General features: G+C 42.1%; 2 protein-coding genes across 6 annotated transcripts in view; one reads left to right on the forward strand and one right to left on the reverse strand.

The window, feature by feature from the left end:
• Positions 1–18341, reverse strand: part of BTK (Bruton tyrosine kinase) — a 38812-nt gene extending 20471 nt beyond the window's left edge. The window contains exons 1-6 of one of the 5 annotated variants that reach the window (XM_032257802.1): positions 18184–18329; positions 6676–6740; positions 6230–6397; positions 5605–5703; positions 1893–1961; positions 238–319 (exon numbers count right to left, since the gene is read on the reverse strand). In XM_032257802.1, the coding sequence (XP_032113693.1) occupies positions 238–319; positions 1893–1961; positions 5605–5703; positions 6230–6370 (391 nt within the window). In that variant the 5' untranslated portion in view covers positions 6371–6397; positions 6676–6740; positions 18184–18329. Of the gene's footprint in view, positions 1–237; positions 320–1892; positions 1962–5604; positions 5704–6229; positions 6398–6675; positions 6853–12140; positions 12164–18183 lie in introns of those variants that run through there. The other 4 variants (XM_032257801.1, XM_032257800.1, XM_032257804.1 and 1 more) reach the window with 4 other exon arrangements.
• A 4857-nt stretch (positions 18342–23198) lies between these two features.
• Positions 23199–27855, forward strand: LOC116536150 (60S ribosomal protein L36a-like). The gene is made up of 5 exons (XM_032257808.1): positions 23199–23415; positions 23819–23924; positions 24110–24177; positions 27402–27524; positions 27786–27855. Exons 1-5 carry the CDS (start codon positions 23305–23307, stop codon positions 27804–27806), a joined length of 429 nt encoding a protein of 142 aa, XP_032113699.1. The 5' UTR covers positions 23199–23304; the 3' UTR covers positions 27807–27855.
• The last annotated feature ends 12 nt before the right edge of the window (positions 27856–27867 follow it).

The following is a 27867-nucleotide window of genomic DNA, read 5'->3' on the forward strand; positions in this document are numbered from 1 at the left end:
CTTTCTTTTCTATTTGTCTTTCCTTCCTCCCTCATTCCCTTCCTTTGTTCCTTGCTTCCTTCCTTCCTGTCTCCCTCCTCCCCTCCCTCTCTCTTCCTTTTCTCCCCTTATATCCATTTTTTCTTTTCTTTCTACATTTCTCCTTTCTCATTTCTCTCTTCCTTCTTTCCTTTTCCTCCCATCCAGCTTTTCTTCCTTTTTCTCTTTCTTTGGAAACATTTATTTTCCAATTCTCACCATTTTTGAGCTGGTGAATCCACCGCTTCCTTAGTTCTTCAGTTGGGGAGAAGACGTAGAGAGGCCCTTCATCATATACCACCTGGGTCAATGAACACACAGACTTGAGCAATTAGGATTCAGAAAAAAGGAGAAAGACCTTGAAGGCGCTAATCTTAGGGGACAACTTTGTATCTTCATTGTAGAAAACAAAGAAAGGCAGAATCTTGAGTCAGCAATGGTGTTTGGGTTATGTGAACTAACTGAAGGATTCCTGAACTCTTCATGTCCAGAGATGTAGCATTTCAAAGCCTTAGAATTTTTCATACCCTTAGGTCATCCTGACTTGTGTTTCAATTTGTGCATAAACTTGCTTTATAACGTTTCCATCTGCCCTTGCTGGAGATAAGATTTTTGTTTATCCAACAAAGGGTATTTTATCTTATTAGTAAACTTCGACTTTGTATAGAAGAGAGTTGAAGTGATAATCTATATAAATTAACTCTTGATTAGTACGTTTGGGTTATTCACTTGAATAATATGGAATAAAATTTTAATTCATGGCTAAGTACCACCATCTCCACTACCTAGTGGCCTCCCTTCACCAATATTAGCAAAAATAAATCAAATTTGGAACTACAAACAGACTTCAAAAAGGGTAAGGTATTTGGTAAGTAATATCATAAGTCAAATAGTACTTTTTTGACCATATACCATGTACAAGGCATCATGCTAGGTGTTACAAAGATGCATGAAATACATAAGATGTGGTACCAACCCTCCCAGAGTTTATAGACATCATATAATAAATTCTAAAGTAAAATATAAATTAATCTAAAATTATCTGCTGTTCAGCATTATTCACTAGTGCAGCCAAAGAATGTCATCTAGTTGAAAGGCATTGGTAGTAAAAACTGTGGCTGAAATACCCTTCTTTGAAAGGTTTTGTAACTTTGATATAATCAGGGACATGAACAAGATCCTTTTACATTTTTCTTTTTGCTTGTTAGTCTTGCTGTGCTCATAAATCCATGACAGAAAGCCCCCTCCCCTGAGACTTTCCACTTCCTTTTCTGGCTTTCACTGTTGCAGAGGCTGCTATATTCATGACATGTGGCCTACAGAGTTCTCAGGATGTCAGCAAGCCAAACTGAAGATCAAATTTGTAGTTCTTGCTCTCTTTTATTACACTACATCTACCAAATAGATGCACATGTGATTCCAGACTACAACAGAATTTAGGTTTAGGTTTATGCATAAGTCTAATAAGTCTTCCTCATACTGAACTTCCTAATACTACTCCCTTTTTCTGTCTTTTCAACCCACATGACCACCATTAGACAGATAGTCAGAACCAGAAGGAAGTGAATTGCTCACTCAACAAGCAGGGCATCTTTCTCAATGCAGTTATCATAGACAAGACACACTATAATACAATTCATGCTGCTATGTATTCTTTTTGAGGTATAGAGACTAATAGAAACTATATTAGATGATGTAAATAGAAAAGCAAACATTCTCAGCCCATGCCAGTCTCATTTCTTGGTTCAGCATCCTTGTCCACCTCAAGTTCTATTCACTGGGTCCTCATAGACTTCCCTCTGCCCTGTACCACACCACCCCTTCTGATTGTATTACAGGGGCCTTTCAAGAGTTGGTGAGAGAAAATAACTCACCTGGAAGGGATAAGGGAACCTTTCAATTATTGAAATTTGCTCCATTTCACTGGACTCTTCACCTCTTTTCTGTAATGAAATAAGAAAGAATAGTTATTGGTTGATGCATTGCTCTTTTCTAGATTTCCTTAGGTACTGGAAATCCTTTTGCTTCAGAAGTTTTTCCTGCACAGACAATGAAGATTCTTAGTGATTGCTTCCTATAGGCCAATATGGACACATATCCAATAGGACTCAGCACATACCCAGTCAGAAGAGCCTCAGGTATTTCAAATCATTAGGAAAATGGAGGTTTCTAAAAAATTGGTGTTGGGACAAATGTTTAGCCACTAATATTGTGGGGAGGAGAGGTGTCAGGTAGCTATGTTATGCCATACACCAAAGTAAATTCCAGATGGATTCAAGAGCTTGATATAAAAAATGAAACTAAGAATGACTGAGAGTAAATATAAATGATTATTTATATAAACTTGTGGGAGGCAAGATTTTTCTAACATAATGATAAAGCTTAGAACCATTAAGAAAAAGGTGAACTAATTTGATTACATAGACTTTAAAATCCTAGATGGCAAAAAGCATCATAAACAAAATTGAAAAATAAATTATAAACTGAAAAATATTTTCAACATACATTACAGTTAAAGGATTAATACTTATATCAAGATATCTTTGCCGGGCACGGTGGCTCATGCCTATAATCCTAGCACTTTGGGAGGCTGAGGTGGGTGGATCACCTGAGGTCAGGAGTTCAAGACCAGCCTGGCCATCATGGAGAAACCCCATCTTTAAAAAAAAAAAAAAAAAAAGATATCTTTAACAGTATTAGAAATGAGGTAAATATCTCAATGTAAAAAATGGACCAAAAATTAATGGGCAATTCACAAATAAAATATAAATGAGCAGTAGACCAACTTTATGAGTAAAATAAATTGCAAAATAAGATAGCAATGAAATGCTATTTTTCTTGGCTATCAAATTAACTAATATGTAAAATAACTTTAATTTATTTTTTTATTTTTTATTTCTTTTATTTTTATTTTTTTAAAGATGGGGTTTCTCCATGATGGCCAGGCTGGTCTCGAACTCCTGGCCTCAGGTGATCCACCCACCTCGGCCTCCCAAAGTGCTAGGATTACAGGCGTGAGCCACCACGCCCGGTACTAATATGTAAAATATCTAGTGTTGGGCCAGGCACGGTGGCTCACGCCTGTAATCCCAGCACTTTGGGAGGCTGAGGCAGGTGGATCACCTGAGGTCAGCAGTTAGAGACCAGCCTGGCCAACATGGTGAAACCCCATCTCTACTAAAAATACAAAAATTAGCCAGGTGTGCTGGTGGACACCTGTAGTCCCAACTACTCAGGAGGCTGGGGCACAAGAATCATTTGAACTGGGAGGCGGAGGTTGCAGTGAGCCAAGATCATGCCACTGCACTCCAGCCTGGGTGACAGAGCAAGAATCCATATCAAAAAATAATAATAATAAAAATAAAATAAAGTATCAAGTGTTGGAAAAAATGTACAGAAACATTCTCATATATAGTTTGTAGGTGTGTATGAAATTCAATTCCAGTTCTAGAAAATGAAATAAAAAGATAAAAATAACCAAAGTGCACAGATTTTCTTAAAGAGAAGAACAAAATTTTACTTCTAGGAAATTATTATAAGGAAAAGAATGAAGTGGGTGCGGTGGCTCATGCCTGTAATACCAGCACTTTGGGAGGCTGAGACGGGTGGATCACCCAAGGTCAGGAGTTCCAGACCAGCCTCGTCAACGTGGAGAAACCCTGTCTCTACTAAAAATACAAAAAATTAGCTGGACGTGGTGGTGAATGCCTGTAATCCTTGCTACTTGGGAGGCAGAGGCAGGGAGAATCGTTTGAACCCTGGAGGCGGAGGTTGCAGTGAGCTGAGATCATGCTATTGCACTCCAGCCTGGGCAACAGAGCGAGACTCTGTCTCAAAAAAAAAAAAGAAAGAAAAAGAATTAACAAAGTACAGAAAGATGTTTGCAAGTTTGTTCCTCTCAACATGGTTTATATTATCAAGTTTGGAAACAAAATGAATGTGTAATAATGGGAGATTAGTTTTAAAAAATCACAATACATCCATAATAGGGAATACCATGCAGTCATTAAAATCATATTATTAAAGAATATTTATTGCCATGGGGAAAAGTTTCCCACATATTGTTACATTGAAAAGTAGGTTACAAAGCAAGATGTGTACTATGAGTCTATGTTTTGAATATATAACATATATATTAGTGTATGCGTATGTGTTCTTAGTGGGGAAAAACATCTGTAAGTCTATGTGCACCAACATGTTAATAGTTGTTTTAACTGGGTAATGGGATTATGCATCATTTTAGTCTTTTCGTGTTTTTTTATATATTCCAGAATTTCTATAAAAAATATTGAATTACTCTTATAATCAAGAAAATACTGAAAATGGTCAGATGCAGTGGCTTACGCCTATAATCTCAGCACTGTGGGAGGCCAAGGCAGGTGGATCACTTGAGGCCAGGAGTTCGAGACCAGCCTGGCCAACATGGTTAAACCCCATCTCTACTAAAAAAAAAAAAAAAAAAAAAAAAGGCAAAAGTAGCAGGCATAGTGGTGTACACCTGTAATCCCAGCTACTCGGGAGGCTGTGACATGAGAATTGCTTGAACCCAGAAAGTAAAGGTTGCAGTGAGCCACGATGGTATCAATGCACTCCAACCTGGGCAACAGAGTGAGACTCTGTCTCAAAAAAAAAATACTAAAATTTATATATATATATATATATTTAAAAATTTTTAAAGTCAACTCAAAAGTCAGTAGGTTTTATGCCACTCACTCTGGAAAGTGAGAAGAGAATAAATAGTAAGATATAAAAGAATCTCATGTGACTCAAAGCCCTAGGATTCTGGCATTCAGACTTACTCAAGTCTGTAAGTCTGATCCTGGCAACTGAGGGAATAAAACCAATGATCTTTGACCAGTTTGAAAACTTGATATAGGCCAGGTGCGGTGGCTCACGCCTGTAATCCTAGCACTTGGGGAGGCCGAGGTGGGTGGATCACCTGAGGTCAGGAATTCAAGACCACCCTGGCCAACATGGTGAAAACCCATCTTATAAAAAAAAAAAGAGGCCGGGCGCGGTGGCTCACGCCTATAATCCCAGCACTTTGGGAGGCCGAGGCGGGTGGATCACAAGGTCAAGAGATCGAGACCATCCTGGTCAACATGGTGAAACCCCGTCTCTACTAAAAATACAAAAATTAGCTGGGCATGGTGGCGCACGCCTGTAGTCCCAGCTACTCGGGAGGCTGAGGCAGGAGAATTGATTGAACCCAGGAGGCAGAGGTTGCGGTGAGCTGAGATGGTGCCATTGCACTCCAGCCTGGGTAACAAGAGCGAAACTCCTTCTCAAAAAAAAAAAAAAAAAAAAAGAAAGAAAGAAAAAAATGCATATATAAAAAAAAGAAAACTTGATATAGCATCATTTTAAAGTTTGTGTTGACAAATTTTCCAGGCTTAGTGAGATGTTCTGAATATAAAAGAAAGAAGCTAAGATTCTTTATAACCAATATGTGGTAGAATGAATAATTTTAAAAGGAAACTTGACTGTGTTCCACATTGCACAGCATCACCGTATTTACAGAGAATTTAAATGTTCCACATTTCTTAAAATCTGCTGCTCCCCTCTCTGACATTGGTCTCTTCTTACCGGAATCTGTCTTTCAGGAGGAGGATTTTTTTCAGGAACCACTGTTTCAACGCAAGTAATCTTCTCAACATCTATTGAACCCTTCTTACTGCCTCTTCTCTGCGAAATAGAATGAGGAAGAAAATGGAGAAAGATTAAGAGGGATTAAGCAACCAGATGATTAGATTTTGTTATCTAATCATTCAACGTAGTGAGGTAGCACGCACAGGCTACATCAGGACCTGTCATTTGGTGGTGGGGAGGAAAACTTTCCAGATCTATAAATCTAGTCTTTGACTACCAAATGGAGGGCAAATACTACAGAAGAGTAAATGACTTTAGGTGCCTTCTTCATAGGAAATAAGGAAGCAATTTCCAGCTCTTCCATTTCACTCTCAACAATCATTTAATGAGTACTCATTAATTGCAAGATTCCATGGTAACATTTTCCTTGTGGCTTCTTAGGACCTTTGACTTTCTGACTTTAGCTAGTTATAGACTAGGAAAAATTTTGCTGAATTTGAAGGGACTTAGGTCCATTATACCCCACTCCTCCTACCAAGGAGAATTTACCTCTTCCCCTAGGAATTTCTAAGTCCAAGTCCTTGAAATCTTGAAACTCAGGTTTCATAGTCGAGAAACTTACCCCACGTTCAAAGTCATACTCATAGTAGGAGAGTTTGTGCACGGTCAAGAGAAACAGGCGCTTCTTGAAGTTTAGAGGTGATGTCTTCTTTTTCTGCTGGGATCGCTTCAGAAAGATGCTCTCCAGAATCACTGCTGCCATAGCTTCTTTCTGGAACTCACCTGTGTGCTTTTGATAATGAAAGTTCCTGAGGATCCAGGACATTAATCCTCATCCCTCTTGGTTCCCCCTCAGCCTAGCTACCTAGTTTCAAATGGAACAAAAATGTGCACAGTTAACAAAATAATTTCTTCCTACCACCCTCCTCCCACAGCCCCCACCTCTGTCAGGTTTCAGATATAATGGATGCACACTGAATTGGGGGGATTGGTTTGATATTGTGAGCTCATATAAACTGGGTTCTTGAAAAAGGCAATGGAATGGTCTAAATGTTAAATGGCACATACCTGTGTGCTTGGTAAGGTGTAGAGGTAGCTTTACACTATTCACCTTTATAAGATATATGTAGAATCTGTGAAAAGCAAAAGTATCTGTGCAGCTGTTGATCTTGATATCCCCAGAAGGGATAATGCAGGTGCCAGAAGTCCACTGAGGCAGATATTGAACTTTCAGTTCCCAATTTCCTAGATAGCGAATGTAATTTTTCAAACATTGTCCCATTGGGGTCTGCAACCAAGGGGACTAATAAGGATATGGAGGCTGCACCTGCAGTTATGGACACACACTAACTGCCGCCCAACTGATTTTGCCCACATTCACTGACTGAGCTACAAAGGATAGAAGCTTTGTTCTAAAATTGAAAACATAATTTTTTTGGTGGGGAGGTAGTTGTTGTTTTCTGGCATTTTCCCCATATAGCTTAAATAAGTTCTTTTAGACAGCATCATGCAAAAGTAATGCAACTGTCTTTCTGATATAGATGCCACCTCTGTTCATTTATGAAATGCAATTTATTTAGCCTCCCCAAACCTACAATATTCCAGAAGGATTCAGTTTAGGTAACCGAAATACAGAAAGGCAAATAAAGTCCCAGAAAGTCACCATTGGTTTTTTAATTCACACCAAGCAACACTTCATATCAGTTATTCACTTACAGTTTATGCACAGTGTTATATTATTACTAATTCTGAACTTTCATTGGAAAGATAAAGTGAAAATAAATGCTGTCATAAAAATAGAACATTAGGCCGGATGCCATGGCTCACGCCTGTAATCCCACCACTTTGGGAGGCTCAGGCGGGCAGATCACCTGAGGTCAGGAGTTCGAGACCAGCCTGGCCAACATGGTGAAACCTTGTCTCTGCTGAAAATACAAAAATTAGCTGGGCTTAGTGGCGAGTGCCTGTAATCTCAGCTATTTGGGAGGCTGAGGCAGGAGAACTGCTTGAACCCGGGAGGTGGAGGTTGTAGTGAGCCAAGATTGTGCCATTGTACTCCAGCCTGGGCAACTAGAGTGAAACTCTGTCTCAAAACAAAACAAAACAAAACAAAACAAAACAAAACAAAACAAAAAAACCATGAAGTAAGTAATGAAAAGTCACCAGTCCTCCACTCAAGTTTTCTTAGAGGTAGGGGTTTTTCCTATGGGAGGTGGGATCTTTTTTTAAAGTAAACTCCTTCCCCTAAGGCATTTGAGTAAAGAAAAAAAAGAAAAAGAAGTAAACTCCTTATGCTTTTGGTGACACTATGGAAACAGAATGAATACAGTCAGCAGTTTTTTTGTAGTTTTTAAGTAGATTATTGCTCACAGTAGGAAAGCAAGGGAGTGAATTTTATCAACACCTGGGGGCTATGCACACTGTTATTTTGCTCTTTCCTGTGGTGTAAGAGGTTCTATTCTCATACTGGGGAGACAAAAATAGGTTAAAGGAGCACCAGGGGTGTTCTGGACAATCGTTTTGCCACTTATCTACCATGTGTATGTCACTATCTTCTGGAGGTGGATTAATTTAATATTTTGTAAATTAGATTTTGAGAAAAATTGGGCAAGTGCACAAATCTTTTTCTCCATCCTGCCACATACCCTGACTCCATGGTTTAAATGGTCTCTCACTGGAGTGACAAATTGATGAGTTTACAAACAATCAGTCCTTTCTAACACTCAGTTTTAGCTCCAACCTCAAAGAGGTTCATTTTAACATTACAAGTATGCATTTACTCAGGAGTAGTGGTAACCAAATAATACTATTCTATTCTCAGGAACTACCAACTCATGAGATCCCTGTAATCATACCACATTTGTTCCTGTAGAAAATTATAATTAAGTACCTCTTCACAATCAAAGACTCAAATTATGGGATAAAAAATGAAGCCCTAAACAAATTGAGTACCATGACCAGTAAATGGGGTCAAAAGCATCCCAAGAAACCACTTCTGGTATACTTCTTTTAGCTGAGTAAATCGCAGGCAGCATTTTACCTTTAGTTTTGTTGCAGCCTGTTGGTGGATACATTCCCTGCTTAGACCTACCATCTGTTTCAGTCTTGGCCCCTGCTCTTACTTCCTACAAGACCGGTCCTTATGGAAGCTGCCTCTACTCTTTTTCTGTTTTAGAACAAATCCAGTTTGTACAAGAGGAAGTCTTCCTCTCTCTCAAGTGTCTGTGTTGGGGCATGGTTTAGTGCTGGTCTGACTATGAGGAAGTAAGCAAGCCTCTCACTAGCTATCGCCACTCCGAGCAAAAGGTAAAATGGCCTCCACCTCTAGATCATTGAGCTAGAGATCTACCAGAATTGCCATGATTTGGTATCACCTTCTTTGACTGCTTTTCTCCTATTTCTTGTGATCCAGTCCAGACTCACACACCCTGAAAATGTGGTAGTTCTTCCTTAGGTGCCACTGGTCCATCAACCAATAATGTGAAAGGAAAGGCATCCATCTTTGAGTCCTCCAGAAGGTCAGTGTGTAATGCACAGCTCTGAGTTAAAAAGTAGTTAGGGCCGGGCGCGGTGGCTCAAGCCTGTAATCCCAGCACTTCGGGAGGCAGAGGCGGGCGGATCACCAGGTCAGGAGATCGAGACCATCCTGGCCAACATGGTAAAACCCCGTCTCTATTAAAAATACAAAAATTAGCTGGGTGTGGTGGCGTGCGCCAGTAGTCCCAGCTACTCGGGAGGCTGAGGCAGGAGAATTGCTTGAACCCGGGAGGCAGAGGTTGCAGGGAGCCGAGATTGTGCCACTGCACTACAGTCTGGTGCCTGGCAACAGAGCGAGACTCTGTCTCAAAAAGAAAAAAAAAAAAAAGTAGTTAGAGGCTAAAGCTTCTGTGGGTACTTATTGTGAAAGGCCTCACCCTTTTTTTTTTCTTTTTTTTTTTTTTTTGGGACGGAGTCTTGCTCTGTTGCCCAGGTTGGAGTGCAGTGGGACGATCTCAGCTCACTGCAATCTTCGCCTCCTGAGTTCAAGCAATTCTTCTGCCTCAGCATCCCGAGTATCTGGGATTATAGGCATGTGCAACCACGCCTGGCTAATTTTTGTATTTTTAGTAGAGACGGGGTTTTGCCATGTTGCTCAGGCTGGTCTCAAACTCACCTCAGGTGATCCACCCACCTTGGCCTCCCAAAGTGCTGGGATTACAGGTGTGAGCCACCATGCCGAGCCAGTAAAGGCCCCAATTAAAAAAAAAAAAAACAATTTCAGTAGCCTACAGTCAATTTGACCACAAAATACGTACAGTGAGGGCTGACCCTGAGTCCCACTTGGGGTGAAGGGTGGAAATGGAGGTGACACAAATGTCTCAAACACACACACACACACACACACACACACACACACCACTGTAGTTTACAGAAAGAAATCAAAGGGGGGAGGAGAAATAATAAACACAGAGCTCTGCATTTAAAATATAGGGTTCCAGTGTTATAATGTTCTCTTTATTAAACTATAAATGCAAAGATTTTACATGGCCGCCTTTTGCAGCCTCCAATCTTCCTATGGAGCAGCAGAATTCAGAAAGACAAAACTTATTAACAAGAGTTCAGCCATCATAGAAACTGGACTATGTCAAGAAATTAATAGAAACAGCACTTGCAGAATCAGTAAACTAAACCATCTTTGGCTTCTATCTCATAAGATAAAATACTGTTAAGAATAATAGAGCCTGGCTCATGCCCGTAATCCCAGCACTTTGGGAGGCCGAGGCTGGCGGGTCACTCGAGGTCAGGAGTTAGAGACCAGCCTGGCCAACATGATGAAAACCCGTCTCTACTAAAAATACAAAAAAGAGCCGGGCGCGGTGGCTCAAGCCTGTAATCCCAGCACTTTGGGAGGCCGAGGCGGGTGGATCACGAGGTCAAGAGATCGAGACCATCCTGGTCAACATGGTGAAACCCCGTCTCTACTAAAACTACAAAAAATTAGCTGGGCATGGTGGCGCGTGCCTGTAGTCCCAGCTACTCAGGAGGCTGAGGCAGGAGAATTGCCTGAACCTAGGAGGCGGAGGTTGCGGTGAGCCGAGATCACGCCATTGCACTCCAGCCTGGGTAACAAGAGTGAAACTCCGTCTCAAAAAAAAAAAAAAAAAAATACAAAAAAGTAGCCAGGTGTGGTGGCTAATTTGGCACTAGCACTTTGGAAGGCGAGGCAAGAAGATCACCTGCATCTAGGAATTTAAGATCAGCCTAGGCAACAAAGTGAGACCTCTGTCTCTACAAACAAATGAAACATAGCTGGATGTGGTAGTGCATGCCTGTAGTCCCAGCAACTCGAGAGGCTGGGGCAGGAGAATTGCTTGAACCTGGGAGGCAGAGGTTGCAGTGAGCTAAGATCGTGTCACTGCACTCCAGCCTAGAGTCTCAAAAAAAAAAAAAAAAAAAAAGAATAATGCCAGAGCAAAATTCAGAAAACTACACAGCCAGCCTATGATTGGGAAGAGTTCATGAGATGCTACTTAAAATAACCAGTCAACTGTACTTCAAATGACTACTTAGCCAAAATATCCAAGAAGTAGTGTTTTCTCTTGATTTCTCCTTTAAAGTACTAATTGGCTAGGGAGATTCTGGCCATTCCGTCTTTTCTTAGGGGGATGGAAGGAAACTTCTGTTCCCTTCAGTGACTTCTACCTGTCAGGTATTTTACATGCATTATTTCATTTATTCCTCACAACAAACACATGAGGCAACTGACACTCATGTAGGTTAAATGACTTGTCCAACCTCATCCATCTATAGCCCTTGCTATATCATCTATAGCCCCTGCTGTTTTTGTGGTGTTTCATTGCCTACTGGAGGGATTTTTGTTTGTTGGCATTTCGGTCTTTGATGAGGTTGATGCCAACTACCTTGGGGCCTCTGTCATTCTCCATGGCTATCATCAAAGGGCAGTTGTGACAAACTCCTCTCCGTTTTCTAGGAATATTCAGCAAGAGAGGAAATGGTGGTAAATACAGGAGATAAGACAGTATTCAAGATCCTGGGCTCTTTCTTCTGCAATATTCCTCCAGGCTGGTAAGGATGATCTGTCCCTGTTAACTGTCAAGTATAGGTTTTTCCACATGAGGACTCTTCTTAGTCTTGCTGGGTTTTCTTACATTTTCCTCTTTAAATCATCCCCAAGGAGATTCTGTCTAACTAATGAATTTCTAGAATCACTTGTTACCTTTTCTGGACGTTTTATTGTTGATGGAATGAAAGCACAGTGTTTAGGTAGAATATCCACTCTTCTCTGTCCCTAGCGTTCTTATTGCTTACTGTGAATATAAAACTTCGATCGAATATACCTTCTATTTTTTTGAGACAGGGTCTCACTCTGTCGCCCAGGTTGGGGTGAAGTGGCAGGATCACCCCTCACTGCAGCCTCCACCTCCCAGGCTCAAGCAATCCTCCTGCCTCAGCCTCTCAAGTAACTGGGACTACAGGCATACACTACCACACCAAGCTAATTTTTCAATTTTTTGTAGAGACAGGGGACTCACCTTGTTGCCTAGGCTGTATTCAAACTCCTGGATGCAAGCGATCTTCTTGCCTCAGCCTTCCAAATTGTGGGGATTACAGACATGAGCTGCCACAACTGGCCTCAAATATACTTTGTTTTATATTATGAAATATTTCAAATAGAAATTACAGAGAATATAACATTACAATCATGGACTCACTGCTTAGCTCTACAGAATCCTAACATTGTGCCATATTGCCTCAGATGTGAAGAACTGAAATACTATCGATATAATCAAGACCCCTTTATGTACTCCACAATTTTAGTCTTCTCCCTACTTAGAGATCACCAATATCTTGAATTTGGTGTTTATCATTCCTAGGCATGTTTTCATATTATTACAGATGTAATTATCTATAAAAGATATATAGTATTGGTTTACATGTTTAAAATTTCTATATAGCCGGGCGCGGTGGCTCACGCCTGTAATCCCAGCACGTTGGGAGGCTGAGGAGGGTGGATCGCCTAAGGTCAGGAGTTCGAGAGCAGCCTGACCAACGTGGTAAAACCCGGTCTCTACTAAAAACACAAAAACTAGCCAGGTGTGGTGGTGGGCACATGTAATCCCAGCTACTCAGCAGCCTGAGGCAGGAGAATCGGTTGAACCTGAGAGGGGAAGGTTATAGTGAGTTGAGATTGTGCCATTGCACTCCAGCCTGGGCAACAAGAGCGAAACTCTGTCTTAAAAAAAAAAATTCTTTTTTTTTTTTTTTTTTTAACATATTCTTCAGCAACTTGCTTTTTTCCCCTCAATATAATATGTTAGGATTTATTTATTTGGGTAGTTCTACTTCATATGTTTAATTCATTTTTATATGCATAAAATATTCTACATGATGAATACATTCCAATTTATTCATTCTTCTGTTGATGGGCATTTAGATTGTTTGTTTTCTTTCTTTCCTTTTTTTTTTTTTTTTTTTTCAGATGGAGTTTCGCTCTTGTTACCCAGGCTGGAGTGCAATGGCGCGATCTCGGCTCACTGCAACCTCTGCCTCCTGGGTTCAGGCAATTCTCCTGCCTCAACCTCCTCAGTAGCTGGGATTACAGGCACGCGCCACCATGCCCAGCTAATGTTTTGTATTTTTAGTAGAGACGGGGTTTCACCATGTTGACCAGGATGGTCTCGATCTCTTGACCTCATGATCCACCCGCCTCGGCCTCCCAAAGTGCTGGGATTACAGGCTTGAGCCACCGCGCCCGGCCCAGATTGTTTGTTTTCAATGATAAACAATGCTGCTGTGAACATGATTGTGTTTTTTTTTTTTTTTTAATCTCAGAATGAATTCTCACTTACTTAGACAAAGTGGGAAACCCAGGTCCAGCTTATGTTGGACTATGCACTTTGCATCATTTCTTCTTGCCTTTTCAGTCCTGTCTTCCTGATGCTTCACTATGAAATGTGGTAGAATTATCAACTATCTCTAGTGGGAGGCTAAATTTGGCCTACAGAAAATCTCTTCCCAGTCCCAAGAAGCATCCTTCAGGTTCTAATTGAGATTTCAATTGAGAATCCCTTGGCCTTGGAACCAGAAGAGAAGTCTTCTTTAAAATTTCATAACCACAGCAACAAAGCAACCTAATTAATTAATCTTGTTAAATTCCCAAGATTGTTTTGTTCTGGTCTCAGTGAAACCTAATTATTTTATGATAAGCTTCATAGTCAGGGCTAGAGGGGACCAAATTTGTGATGAAGACTTCAAGTCAAAATCAGTTTTGTGGTTGCATGCAGACCAGGGAAATTCTCCTGCTATAGTCATTTACAAGAGATCTTAGGGCTCTCTGGTTCTTCCACAGTAGTTCATATTATTTATTTATTTTTGAGACAGAGTCTCGCTCTGTCGTCCAGGCTGGAGTGCAGTAGCGCAATCTTGGCTCACTGCAATCGCCACCATCCGGGTTCAAGCGATTCTCCTGAGTAGCTGGGATTATAGGTGCACACCATTATGCTTGCCTCGGCCTCCCAAAATCCTGGGATTACAGGCTTGAGCCATCGTGCCTGGCTTTATGTTTTTAGTAGTATTTTACATTTTTCTTTTGTGGTTTTGGAAACTTCTAGGTCTCTGTGATTCATTGTCTCTTTTTGTCTTGCACTAGCTTCAATAGATTCTGGCCAACTGATGATGGAAGGAGAGCCAGAGAGCCAATCTGCAAGTTTATCGTCAGTGCCAGATCAGATCGGTGGTAATACTTTCTTTTTTTTTTTTTTTTTTTGAGATGGAGTTTCGCTCTTGTTACCCAGGCTGGAGTGCAATGGCGCGATCTCGGCTCACCACAACCTCCGCCTCCTGGGTTCAAGCAATTCTCCTGCCTCAGCCTCCCGAGTAGCTGGGACTACAGGCACGTGCCACCATGCCCAGCTAATTTTTGAATTTTTTTTTAGTAGAGACGGGGTTTCACCATGTTGACCAGGATGGTCTCGATCTCTTGACCTCATGATCCACCCGCCTCGGCCTCCCGAAGTGCTGGGATTACAGGCCTGAGCCGCAGCGCCTGGCCTGGTGGTAATAATTTCAATATTCTCCCTCTGCTCTGAGGGTGACTGCTGGGGTGTCTGTCTTTCATTCTGGACTTGTGTGCCCCTTTGTCCTTCTTTTTCAACCTAGTTTTTGTTTTCCTTGGCTTAAACATTTTATTTATTTATTTTCCATCGATATCAAAGCAGCACTGCTGGGTGCAGTGGTGTGCACCTGTAGTCCCAGCTACTCAGGAGGCTGATATGGGAGGACCACTTGAGCCCAAGAGTTTAAGGCCAGCCTGAAAAACATAGGGAGACCCCATCCCAAAACAAAACCAAATAAAGTAAAATAAAATATTCTCATTGTAGAAAATATGTTAAGTACAGGGATATAAAAAAGAAAAAATGAATTATAAACCCATTATCCAGAGACATTAATATTTCGGCATATTTCCTTCCATTTTTTTTTCTTTGTGTTCTTAACATATTTGAGATCATATTGCACTCAATTTACTATTGTTAATAATATCTATCTATCCATCCATCCATTCAAGGTAGCTTTTTCAAAAAAAAAAAAAAAAAAATCTAAGGTTCTTATTTAACATTATTCCTGATTATTTTCCCATGTCATTAGGATCTCTATACAAGCATCATTTCCCAAGTTAAAAATTATGTGCATTTTGTATTTTGATACATACTGCCAAAATAGTTTCCAGAAACATTTTATCAATTTCAGCTGCAGATGGTTTTAGAGAGCCCCCTTTCTCATTATCCTTGTCTCTTTTCTGGTCCATTTCTAATCATTTTTAAAACTCTGATTTTGCTGCAGACAAATGTGTTTTTTTTCCATTGAGTCAATGATTTTAAACTCCAGTAAATTCCAACCCCCAACTTGTCTAAAACTTAACTTCTCTTGACTCTAGAATTTCCTTCTTCTAGGGTGAGCTAACAGACTACAGTTTGTTTTCATTTCAGGGAGGTAAGGCAGTGAGATGAGCTTCCCTTCGATATTCAAATAACCAATATAATCCTAAAGACATCCTGTGAGAACTTTCTAAGAGTGGAGAGAAGAGCCTGGTTAGCTTCTGGGTTTCCAAAGCTCTCAGATCACCCTCAGCCACTGCACATGAATCTCATAGAAACTGAAAGTTACACGTGGCCCAATTGTTTCAGGGTCCTCAGAGGAGTTCTCCCTCCTCCTTCCCCTCCCCTGATGGCTTCATGCATAACCAAGTAGCTTTGGAGTCAAGTACATCAAGACCTCTTTTCTAGCTTCTTGTTGAGCACTGTGTCACTGAAAATTCTAGTTCTTCCTTATTTTCAGTAGTTAGCAATCAGATCTCAGCAATCAGATCATTGCGGGGGGCAGAGAAGGGTATCTTTTAACTCTTTGGAGAACACCCAAACTTTGGTTTTCGAAAGCTGTATCTTCCCTTTATACCTAAGTCACTTCCTGTTATGGGTCTGGTCCACTGAAAGGAAACTCTGTAGGAAATTTTCTCGAGTGGAAATAGCAAATCATAGTGATAATTTAAACTTGCACCAATCCCCCAGAAGTGGATGGAAAGTTACATTAGTTCACACCATAAAAAGTTTACAAAGAATTCCAGGCTGGGTAAGGTGGCTCACGCCTGTAATCCCAGCACTTTGGGAGGCCGAGGCGGGCAGATCACCTGAGGTCAGGAGTTTGAGACCAGCCTGACCAACATGGAGAAACCCCGTTTCTACTAAAAATATAAAACTGGCCGGGCGTGGTGGCACATGCCTGTCATCCCAGCTACTTGGGAGGCTGAGGCAGGAGAATCACTTGAACCCAGGAGGCAGAGGTTGCAGTGAGCCAAGATCGAGCCGTTGCACTCCAGACTGGGTAACAAGAGCAAATTCCATCTCAAAAAAAAAAATTCCAAACAAAAACATCAATAGCTATACGTAATGAAAATTGAGACTGCAACACAAACAAGCAGTTTAAATAGTTTGAATATAAAAGGAGTCAGAATATATAGGGAAGCCCTAAGGGATACTGTTTGGGTATAATGCTTTAAGTTACCATGAGTATTTGCATTTGGTGGCTTATTTGGAAAGTGACAATGTTTTATCAAATAACTGAGGCTCCAGAGAGGCTATAGCACTCTTGCTTCTGGGACTTGGCATGCAAAATGAGGGAAGGAACAGAGCCAATATGCAACTAGCAGGAAAGATGACAGCCTCTGAGCTGTGTAGATCCCCCCAGCCACTGGCTTTGCTGCTTCCCTGCCTCTAGACATGGATGGCATGAGATAGACACTTTCAGCTTTGAGAGGTGGGTTTCCAATGCTCTCAGATCACCAATAAATCAGAATTTCATTTGGAGTCTGGGCAACCCATGTAAGGATGTCTTGATCAGGGTCACCAATCACTTTTATTCTAAATGTCGTATCATTTGCTCTAGGTAGGCCCTCTGTGGGACATCGGCAGGTCTGAGGCAGAGTAAAAAAAATAGCAAATACTGAGATCTAGCGCTTACTATTGCCAGGCCCTGTTTTAAATGCTTTATAGGTATTTACACATTTATTGTTCACAACCACCTTATGGGGAAGATATTAGGCAAGCAGGGAGAAGGAAAGGGAAAGGGAAAGGAGAAGGGAAAGAGCAGGGGAAGAAAGGAATAAGAAAAAGTCAATGCAATTCAGCAATTATTTATTAAGTGCTAACTCTATGTCAGAGTCTATGGTAATCAACAAAACAGAGGAGGATATAATGAAGAGGGGATACAGGTAGAGAAAGGAGGACCAGTGGGAAGAGAAGGAGGATGGAGAGGAGGAGAGGGAAGGAGAAATAATGAAGACGAGAAAAGCAAGACATGCACATGGAGGGCCATGGTAAGAGGAGAAATAAACCTTTGCCACGACCTCAGGGGTTGGCCACACTGTCTGGGCTGAGGCACAAGCTGCTTTCTCCTGGCCCATTCTTTTACCCACTGTTACCACGAGGTTGGCACAGCTTCAACACAGTCTTTTCAACAAGCCAGCTCTGATCCTGGCAACATTTGGCCTGGTAGAGATCAAGGCAGGTAGCTTACACCCCAGTCTAGCCAGGCCTTTCCCTAGCTCACAGAGGTCAACTGCATAACGTGGAGCGTGAGCTTTTTCCGTGTTCTCAGAGAATCTGCCTCTTAGTATCTCTTTTTCTAAGGGCTTAATTGACCCATGTATCCCTATTGAGTCTTCAAGCACTATTTCGCAGAAGGGCTTGTTTTTATCCAACTGCTCCTTGCAATATTACTTTTCCGCTAAGTTTGGCAGAGGTACCACTTTCTAACACTTGCTACCTGTTCGGATGGTCATGTCATGTCACATTTTTCTCTTCCTGTTCCCTCCACCCACAGCCCTTATAGGAAAAGACCCCTTCAGCCCCTCTGATCACCAGAAGGGACTGCCAGGGCCTTGTGCTGATGACACTCCCACCCTCCGTCAGCCTCCTCTGCTAGCAGATAAATGGCACCAGCCATGCTTTCTGTCTGATTTTAGGGGTCCCAAGAAAGGTATATTGCTGCTGCTGCCCAGCCCCTGCCATACCCCAGACCCACCTCAGTCCTGACTTAATGCAGGTAGCTTCCCAGGTGCATTGAGATGCCAGGACTTGGAAGGTGGGACTTGATCGCAGCAGACACTGGCCCTGGAGACATATTCTTACAGTCCAGAGAGGAAGGACAGTCTGAGCAAACCCCACCCTTTCACAGCCACTCAGTTCCCTTTTTTTGTTTCCTGACCTAAACCAATGTCTTTTTTTCTTCTCAGCAGCATGCTATCTGGTTCCCTGCTGCTGTCCCTATTCCACCCCCTCAACTGTCCCCGCCCTTCATTTGCTTGGGACCTCTGAGGCTATCTTGAGTTTGTCTCTGAAAGAACTTCTCAATATGACTGGGGCCACTGAGACTCTAGATGGGGCTGGCCTGAGCAGACAGGTCATCAGGCTGCCCTCCCAGAGGTAAAGGGAAAACATACCTAAAGTACTGCGAGGACAGTCAGCACTGGGAGAGGGTCTTACAGGAAAGAGAAAAGATGCTGGGGGCTGGCATAGACAGAACAAAGAGACTGGCCAGGAAGATCGTTTTTCTCCAGTCTCCTGTCTTCCGGGGCAGAGAAGTGTTAGGGACACACAGTTGAACTTGATAGCGAAGGGACCCCAAAGGACAGAACCAGACAGAGGTAGAGACAAGACTTCCCCCTGTTGAGTCATTTTCTAAGAAAGCATTTTTTCTCCTACAGATAAAAATGTCGGAACGTAAGCCCACAGAAACACTTGTGCCCTTCCCCAATTTCTGTGGATGTTGATTTTCTCTATTTAAGATTTGGCCTCAGGGGTTTCTCTTTAATCATGTAAATCAGTAAAGCAGACTAGATGTGTCACTTGAAGTCTGGATGTTTTCTCAACAGTCCCCTATTTTATGCTCCAACTGCAATGTTCCCCTCAGGGATTCTCCTAGGAAAGGCAGCCAGTATTGAATGCAGACCAGGACGGGTAGAGCCCGTGCTAACTGATCTGCCTGCCCACCTCGACACCTCAGGCACTGACATATTTCCTTGTCCCAATGCACTGTAACCTAATGTAGAAACAGATCACAGATCACACTACAAGTTCATCTCAACTTGTAAGTCAACAGGACCTTATTTTTTTCCTTAATTTTGTCTAAAAAACCGAAAACACCACCAACAAAAAACAGATACATGTGCAGAAGGTGCAGGTTTGTTACATAGGTATACGTATGCCACAGTGATTTGCTGCACCTGTTGACCCGTCCTCTTAAGTTCCCTCCCCAACCCCTCGCCACGCACCCCCTCAAAGGCCCTGGGACTTTTTTTTTTGAGACAGGGTCTTACTTTGAAGCCCAGGCTGGAGTGCAGTGGAGTGATCATGGCTCACTGCAGCCTCCACCTCCTGGGCGCAAGCAATCCTCTCATCTCAGCCTCCCTTGCAGTAGCTGGGACTACAGGCACGCATCACCATGCTGGGCGAATTTTTGTATTTTTTGTGGAGATGGGGTTTCACTATGTTGCCCAGACCGGTCTCAAACTCATGGACTCAAGTGACCCTCCTGCCTCGGCCTCCCAAAATGCTGGGATTACAGGGGTGAGCCACCCCTCCTGGCCATCAAGATGACTTTAAACAAAAATGTTTAAAGCATTTGTGTAGGATGCTGATAGAGTGGTTGATCCTCACATTTGCACAAGATAGATGGACAGCATGTGTTGTGTGATTGCGTTACTTTATTGACAACTTACATCCTTTGGCTAGTCACTCCCAATAGCTGCTCCACTCACCTGCCAGAGAGTTGGCCACAGGCATTCACCTTCCCTCCTCTTTTGTTCAGTCTTATGCCAGTTGTTGTCACATGCCCTGTCCCTTCTCAAGGTACATCTTGGGGTGGGAACTGGGAGGTAATAGACATCCAGTAGGAGATCTAAACAAGAGAGAGAAAGGAGCACAAGGGAAAGGAGCATGTAGACGTAGGCTCTTTTTCACCCTCTGCCCATGACCGCTCCCCTAGCACACTCGTCCATACTGACAGGAGGACTGTACTCAGCGCAAATGAACAACTGAGTGTCATCTGAACAGATTCCCAGTGCAATATAAGGTTCTGTTCTTGGTGCTATCCTGTTCAACATTTTTATTGATGACCTTTGAGGAAAATATAGAAAGTAGCCCAGTTTATCTAAGAATGGTGCAAGGCTCTGTGTGCTAGGCTGGATGACAGAAGAGGGCAATTAGTTTCCAAAAAGGTCTTGATCACCAGGTGTGAGAAGCCAAATTCCACAAAGTGTATTTTACCAGGGCTAAAGGTGATGTCTCATAATTGGGCTCCAAATTTGAACTTCAAATGACTCCAGGAGAAAGTGGAGTAGCAGTAGCATTTGTGAAAACAGTTCAGGGGTTTTTTGATGATAGTAATCAAGAGACATGTCATGTCAGTTAACATGGCTGCCAGAAAAGCCAAGGTGACAGCCAGGCATGGTGGCTCATGCCTGCAATCCCAGTACTTTGGGAGGCCAAGGTGAATGGATCACGAGGTCAGGAGTTCGAGACCAGCCTAGCCAACATAGTGAAACCCGAACTCTACTAAAAGTACAAAAATTAGCCAGGTGTGGTGGCGCATGCCTGTAATCCCAGCTACTCAGGAGGCTGAGGCAGGAGAATCGCTTGAACCTGGGAGACAGAGGTTGTGGTGAGTGAAGATTGTGCCATTGCACTCCACCCTGGGCAAAACTCTGTCTCAAACAAACAAACAAACAAAAGCCAAGGTGACATTGAGGCTTCCTTATATAAGTAACATGTCTAGACAGAGGAAGGCAAAGCAAAACCACACCTAGAGTCCTGCATTCAGTTCTGAGTGCCTTGTCTGAGGGGAAATTAATGAGCAGGAGCATGTCCAAAACAGAGAACAGCTCAAAGGATCCTCCCACCTCAGTGTCAGCATTGATGTACAAACTTCACTTATAGAATGTATAAGCTGTGGGGATCTAATGTACAAAATAGTGACCATAATTAATAATACTGTATTATTGAAATTTGATAAGAGAGCAGATTTTAAGTGTCCTCACCACCCCCATGGTAACTATGGATGGTGATGGATGATGGATGTGTTAATCAATTTGACTATGGTAATCATTACACAGTGTATACACATATCAAATCATGTTGTACACCTTGAATATAAACAATTTTTGTCAATTAAATATTTTAAAATAAACAAAAACAAACAAAACCCCCACAAAACCATATAAAGCGAGGTATAATAGAACGAAGGTTGGTTAAATGAAGAGGAGCCATGTTCATGGACTTCACATTTCCGTGTTACTAACATAAACCCCCAAAGGCCAGTAAGATTGCTTAAATATCTGGAAAGGAAAAGAAAATGCTTGCAGTTTGGCAAAGAAACTTTCAGGAAATGTAGCAGGTAGTGGTAATGTTTTTATTATCTTATTCCCAGAGACTACCTAACAAAAAAAGGGGTGATCAGAGTGTCAGCTCTGGACCCATGCATGTTCCTAGACGGTTATGCAAGCAAGATACCCCAGACTCTCATGGTTCTTCAGCCCCTATTCCACTGCCACCTTCTGTGCCTCAGCTCAATTCCGTCTCCTCACCGTCATATACACTGCAGACGCCCCTGCTTCCTTTGTATGATGTAGTGGTGAAGTGCAAGGATGTAGTGTTACACTACCTAGGATCAAATTCCAGCTCCACAAAAAATAACCACCTGTTTGACTTGGGGTAAGTGAACTTTTTTTTTTTTTTTTTTGAGACAAAGTTTTGCTCTTGTTGCCCAGGCTGGAGTGCAATGGCACAATCTCGGCTCACTGCAACTTCTGCCTTCCAGGTTCAAGCGATTCTCTTGCCTCAGCCTCCCAACTAGCTGGGATTACAGGCATATGCCACCATGCCTGGCTAATTTTGTATTTTTAGTAGAGACGAGGTTTCTCCATGTTGTTCAGGCTGGTCTCGAACTCCCGACTTCAGGTAATCTGCCTGCCTCGGCGTCCCAAAGTGCTGGGATTACAGGTGTGAGCCACTGTGCCCAGCCAGGGTAAGTGAATTTAACATCTGTTGTGTTCCAGTTTCCTAACGTGTTAAATACTAATACTGGTACATACCTCCTGGGGTTGCTCTCAGGATTAAAAGGGGTAGTATACAAGGTGGTTGGGAGAATGCCTGGCATATAGTAAGTGTGCTGTAATTTTTTAGCTATGATAATTACCAGGCCACAACAGCAGTATTTTAAAATGGTAAAGGAACCCAGGCTCTGGATTCAGTCTACCTGGGGTTGTATCCTAGATTCACTAAATACTGTTGACACTGGGCAAATCATTTAACATCCTATGGCCTCAATTGCTTCATCTGTAAAATGGGAATAATTGTACCACCTGTCTCCTAGAATTACTATGAGAATTGTATGACACAATCGGCTTAAAATGCTTAGCATTCTGCAGTCTTTGTATGCTGGACTCTCCTGAAACCTAGTACATGCCTTCTGCCAGGTATGCAAGGAAGGGAAAAGCCGCTAGATACTTTCTACTTCTAGGCTTGGTGATTGCTATTACAGAAGCCGAAAAATTTCAGTGTCACTTTTCAGAACCTAGAGCAACTGACTTACTCCCTTAACAGAAGGGTGCTGCTTTAAGGCCGTTGTTCGTTTTCCTCAAAGTACTTAGTTCATAACTGTACATTTATAAGCCTATTAGATTACTGTATTCCTCCCCTGGAACAGTGCCTGACACATACTGGACATTCAATAACCATTTGTTGAATGGAACAACTGGCCATGTGATAGATGAACTGGAGCAATTTGCTTCCTCCAGGCCTTCACTGAACCAGCAGTTTGCTGTAAAAGGTGTTCCCAGTGACCTTGAGGTGGAACACGAATGGAACGTGGAGGTGGAGGACCCCTCCGTTCGACCCTAGTCCTGGCTTCCTTTGGGGACGGGGAGGCCAGAGGATCTGGAAAAGCACTGCTCCCTTCACTGAACGCTATTACGTAGCAGCGTCCCTGAAAAGAGATAACGAGACGAAATGTTGCAAAGCTGCGGGGCGGGAGGAAGTCGGGGCAAGTGGACCACCCTTTAGGCGTAGTCCTTCCTTAAGCTCCCGCTCGCGGCTCCGAACTGAGTCCTCTCAACGCCGGAGGGCGCTGCGCTGAGCCTTACACTCTATGATTGCTCCTACGGACTCCCATGAGGAAGTGCGATCAAGAACCTCCTATGTACTTCCGTTTCTGGTCTGGCCTCTTTCTTTCCGTGCCGGTAGCGCTCACGCAGAAATGGTAGGAGTCTCTGGTTGGGGGCCGTGTAACATCCAGCCTAATCTTTCCCCATTTCGTCGACGGTGCAGTGCCGGGATGGGCCCACGCTCCTATGTGGAGTCGATATACCAGAGCAACCCAGTCTTGCTGGGATCAATCCTAAAGGGACCGGGCTGCCGGGCCAGGAACTGAAGTGATGGGTTCAGAGAGGTAGTTAGCCGGGGGTGGAGTTAATAAGATAGATCTCTCTTTGGGCCTCGACGCAGGGAGGGAGCTCGGCTTCAAGCACATGGGGCTGGCCCACCCTTTAGTTAGAGGTAGCGTGTACTGAGGAGTCCTCGTGGAGTGTCTCAGCTTTAGCTGGGTCAGGGCATTGTATCATTGTGGTTAAATAACTGCACGTTCTTAATGGTTTCTTCACTAGGTGAACGTTCCTAAAACCCGCCGGACTTTCTGTAAGAAGTGTGGCAAGCACCAACCCCACAAAGTGACACAGTACAAGAAGGGCAAGGATTCTCTGTATGCCCAGGGTAAGATGGATTCCACGTAATTTAGTGCCAATGTGGTGACATTTGTAGAGCAACATACGAGTCCAAATCTCTTCCCCACGCCTGGCTTGAGAGTTAATATTTATGCTGCGAAATTAAGATAAAACCTCTAAGACTTCCTTACTGATCTTCCGTATTTTATAACAAATACCAATTCGTTTTCCCAGGAAAGCGGCGTTATGACAGGAAGCAGAGTGGCTATGGTGGGCAAACTAAGCCGATTTTCCGGAAAAAGGTGAGTGGTAATTACTATTTGATTTTTCCACTTAATTGCGGTAAGGATGTGCACTTGTCTCTGGTCCATACACTCCATGATACAGGGATAGCGTTAGTTTCAGCGAAGTTTTCACAGTTGACTGCAGTGAACTAGTAGGCAGTGGATCTGGGAATGCAACCCAGGTCTGACTAGTCCCTATTTCAGTGTTTACGGTTTTTTGTCCTTTCCTTTCTGAAGAGGCAAAAAATCGAGGAGTGTGCCCTGCTTTCCTAAGAACTGAAGTGTGAGTACACGGGTAAATCCTTTAATTTGCCTTGTTCCTTATCTGTCATCATGTCTGAATCCTGGACTGTTGGTTGCACTAATAATTGTTCTATTGTTTCTCATCACAGAAACCTGCAGTTAGCTGCCTGTCTCATGAAGTCTTAAAATGTCTTAAAATAGCCATTTAGGCCTGTCTGCTGGCCTCCTGAATTCAGCATTCTTGAGCTTGTTTATTGTCAGACCTTAGGTGATTTGGCTAACCCTTAAAGTAATTAATTAGGACGATGCCTGGAGCAGAGCATTCCCTCCAACACAGCCTTTCTTTTGACACTTGGCTTCTTGTGCAGTTTAGCTCCAGAAAGTAATAAGCAATTCCTTCAGTGCTCATTTGGGTGCCGTAAGTCGTTTGATCTCAGGATGGCAGAAGGAGTGCATTTTTATACCTCTTCACATTTGGATAACTTTTTAAGAAGACAAAGAGCTTCCAAGTAGGTTTTGGCCTATTAAGAACTGCAAACTAGCAGCAGCAGCAGCAAAACTCTGGCTAAAGGGGCAAGCTTATTAAAAAATGGAGTATTTAAAAATTGAGCTACCACATGATCCAGCAATCCCACCGCTGGGTATATACCTAGAAGAAAATAATCAGTATATCACCGAGATAACTGTATTCCTGTGTTTGTTGCACTGCTGTTTATAATACCTAAGATTTGGAAGCAGCCTTAGTGTCCATCAGGGGATGAATGGATAAAGAAAATGTATCTATATGCAATGGAGTACTATTCAGGCATAAAAAGAATGAGATCCAGTCATTTATAACAACATGGGTGGAACTGCAGATCATTATGTTAAGTGAAATAGGCACATTAAAGACACGTGTTCTCACTCGTGGGATCTAAAAATGAAAACAAGTGAACTCGGACAGAGTAGGATGGTTACCAGAGGCTGGGAAGGGTAGTGGGGGGAGGTGGGGATGGTTAATGGGTTCAAAAATAGAATGAATTAGACCAACTATTTCATAGTACAACAGGGTGACTAAAAGTCACTAATAACTTAGGTTGCATATTTTAAAGTAACTTAAAGAAAGTAATTGGATTGTTCGTACCCCAAAGAAAAAATGCTTGAGATGGTGGAAAAATTAGATGAGGCATATTTCCCATGTAGAAGAATTCTGTGTAATTTATGTAGATACCCCATCCTCAAGGAGGGTACCTAACTACTCCTTAATTTTGAGCTTTTCCAAGAGTATGGAAAAGAGAAGGGAGGGAAGAAAGCTTTACAGTGGAGAAACCTAACAAGCACTACCTCAGCCAGGTAATCAAGGTTAACATCAACAGTAATGAGTCATCTTGATATATACCCTTAGCCGGGCGCGGTGGCTCACGCCTGTAATCCCAGCACTTTGGGAGGCCGAGGCAGGTGGATCACGAGGTCAAGAGATCGAGACCATCCTGGTCAACATAGTGAAACCCCGTCTCTACTAAAAATACAAAAAATTAGCTGGGCATGGTGGCACATGCCTGTAATCCCAGCTACTCAGGAGGCTGAGGCAGGAGAATTGCCTGAACCCAGGAGGCGGAGGTTGCGGTGAGCCGAGATCGCGCCATTGCACTCCAGCCTGGGTAACAAGAGCGAAACTCCGTCTCAAAAAAAAAAAATAATAAAAATAAAAAATAAAAATAAAAAAATAAAAATAAAAAAAAGATATATACCCTTGATGTGATGAAAATGACATTTAAACCTAAAACTCCATAAGCCCATCTAATCATGAGAAAAAAGAACAAATCCCAAGAGGGGCATTTTACAAAATACCTGACCAGTAGTTCTGAAATTGTCAAAAAGTCTGAGAAACTGCCACAGCCAAAGGGGTGTAGAGATGTGATGACTAAATGTTATGTGGTGTTCTGGATGCGGTCCCAGTACAGAAAAAGGACATTAGGGAAACATACGGAAATCTTAAAAAAAAAAAAAAAAAAAGTATGTACTTGAGTTAATAAGGCATCAGTGTTGGTTTGTTAATTGCAACAAATGAGTCATACTAATGTAAGATGAGAAACTGGTTGTGAGGTTTAGAGAACTCTAGCATGTTTGAAATTTTTTGGTAAATCTAAAACTTGTAAACAATAGTTCTGTTTAAGTTAAAAGAACAAAAACATTAAGTATTAGTGGAGAGAGTAGTTTGGAGTTAAATCAGTTGAATGTACATAAACTCTAGACATAATTGTAGGTAGTCTTGGAATTCAGTGATTTTTTTTTTTTTTTTTTTTTTTTGAGAACAGTGTACAGTTTTTATTCTAGACTGGAGTGCATTTCGGCTCACTGTAACCTCCACTTTCCAGGTCCTGACTCAAGCAATTCTCCTGCCCCAGCCTCCTGAGTAGCTGGGATTACAAGAACGCACCACCATACCTAGCTAATTTTTGTATTTTTAGTAGAGACAGGGTTTCACCATATTGGCCAGGCTGGTGTTGAACTCCTGACCTCGTGATCCACCCGCCCCAGCCTCCCAAGGTGCAAGGATTATAGGCGTGAGCCACTGTGCCTTGCTGAATTTAGTGATCTTTATATAGACAGGGTTCTCACTGTGTTGCCCAGGCTGGTCTCAAAACTCCTGGGCTCAAGCGATCCTCCTGCCTCAGCCTCACAAACTGTTGAGATTAAAGAACACAAGTTCAAGGTTGCAAGATGAGTTGTCCATTTGATAGGAAGCTCTAGGTTGTTTGACCTGAATGGGGTTTGGATTCAAACTTGTTAACTGGATGATGTGCCATCTTTGCTATTACATTTTCTCTTTATTTTTTTTTTTTTTAGTATACATTTTCTCTTGAATGCACTGATATTTAGATTGTTTTCTCCACATAGCGTAAGAATATACTAAGTGGGGCAACTATTATTTGCAATGCTTTGCTTTAAATAGTACTTAGTCATTTGAAGAAAGTGATCTTCTGCAGTTATTTATTAAGGCTTTAATTTTTTTTCAGGCTAAAACTACAAAGAAGATTGTGCTGAGGCTCGAGTGCGTTGAGCCCAACTGCAGATCTAAGAGAATGCTGGCTATTAAAAGATGCAAGCATTTTGAATTGGGAGGAGATAAGAAGAGAAAGGTATATAATTATGGATAGAAGGTGCAATCTTTTCCGTATAGCTTTATTATCTGAAAAGCTGAACATTCATTTATTGTGACATAGAGCTCAGGGGTAATCCTCTAAAAATACTAGATCTGTGAGGTCTTTTGCTACAAGGAGGAAAGGAAGAATGAGGAAGCTTAATATAGCATGGTGAACATTTTAAGAACAGATAATGTTCTTGATGGGGCTGTAGTTTGTGGCAAAATACAAAACTAAACTTTTTCTGTTCTGTTACAGGGCCAAGTGATCCAGTTCTAAGTGTCATCTTTTATGAAGACAATAAAATCTTGAGTTTATGTTCACTTCATTTGTTTGCGGT

The sequence above is a fragment of the Sapajus apella genome, unplaced genomic scaffold, assembly GCF_009761245.1.
Source record: "Sapajus apella isolate SASKATOON/1434 unplaced genomic scaffold, GSC_monkey_1.0 scaffold98, whole genome shotgun sequence".
Classification (NCBI taxonomy): Eukaryota; Metazoa; Chordata; class Mammalia; order Primates; family Cebidae; genus Sapajus; species Sapajus apella.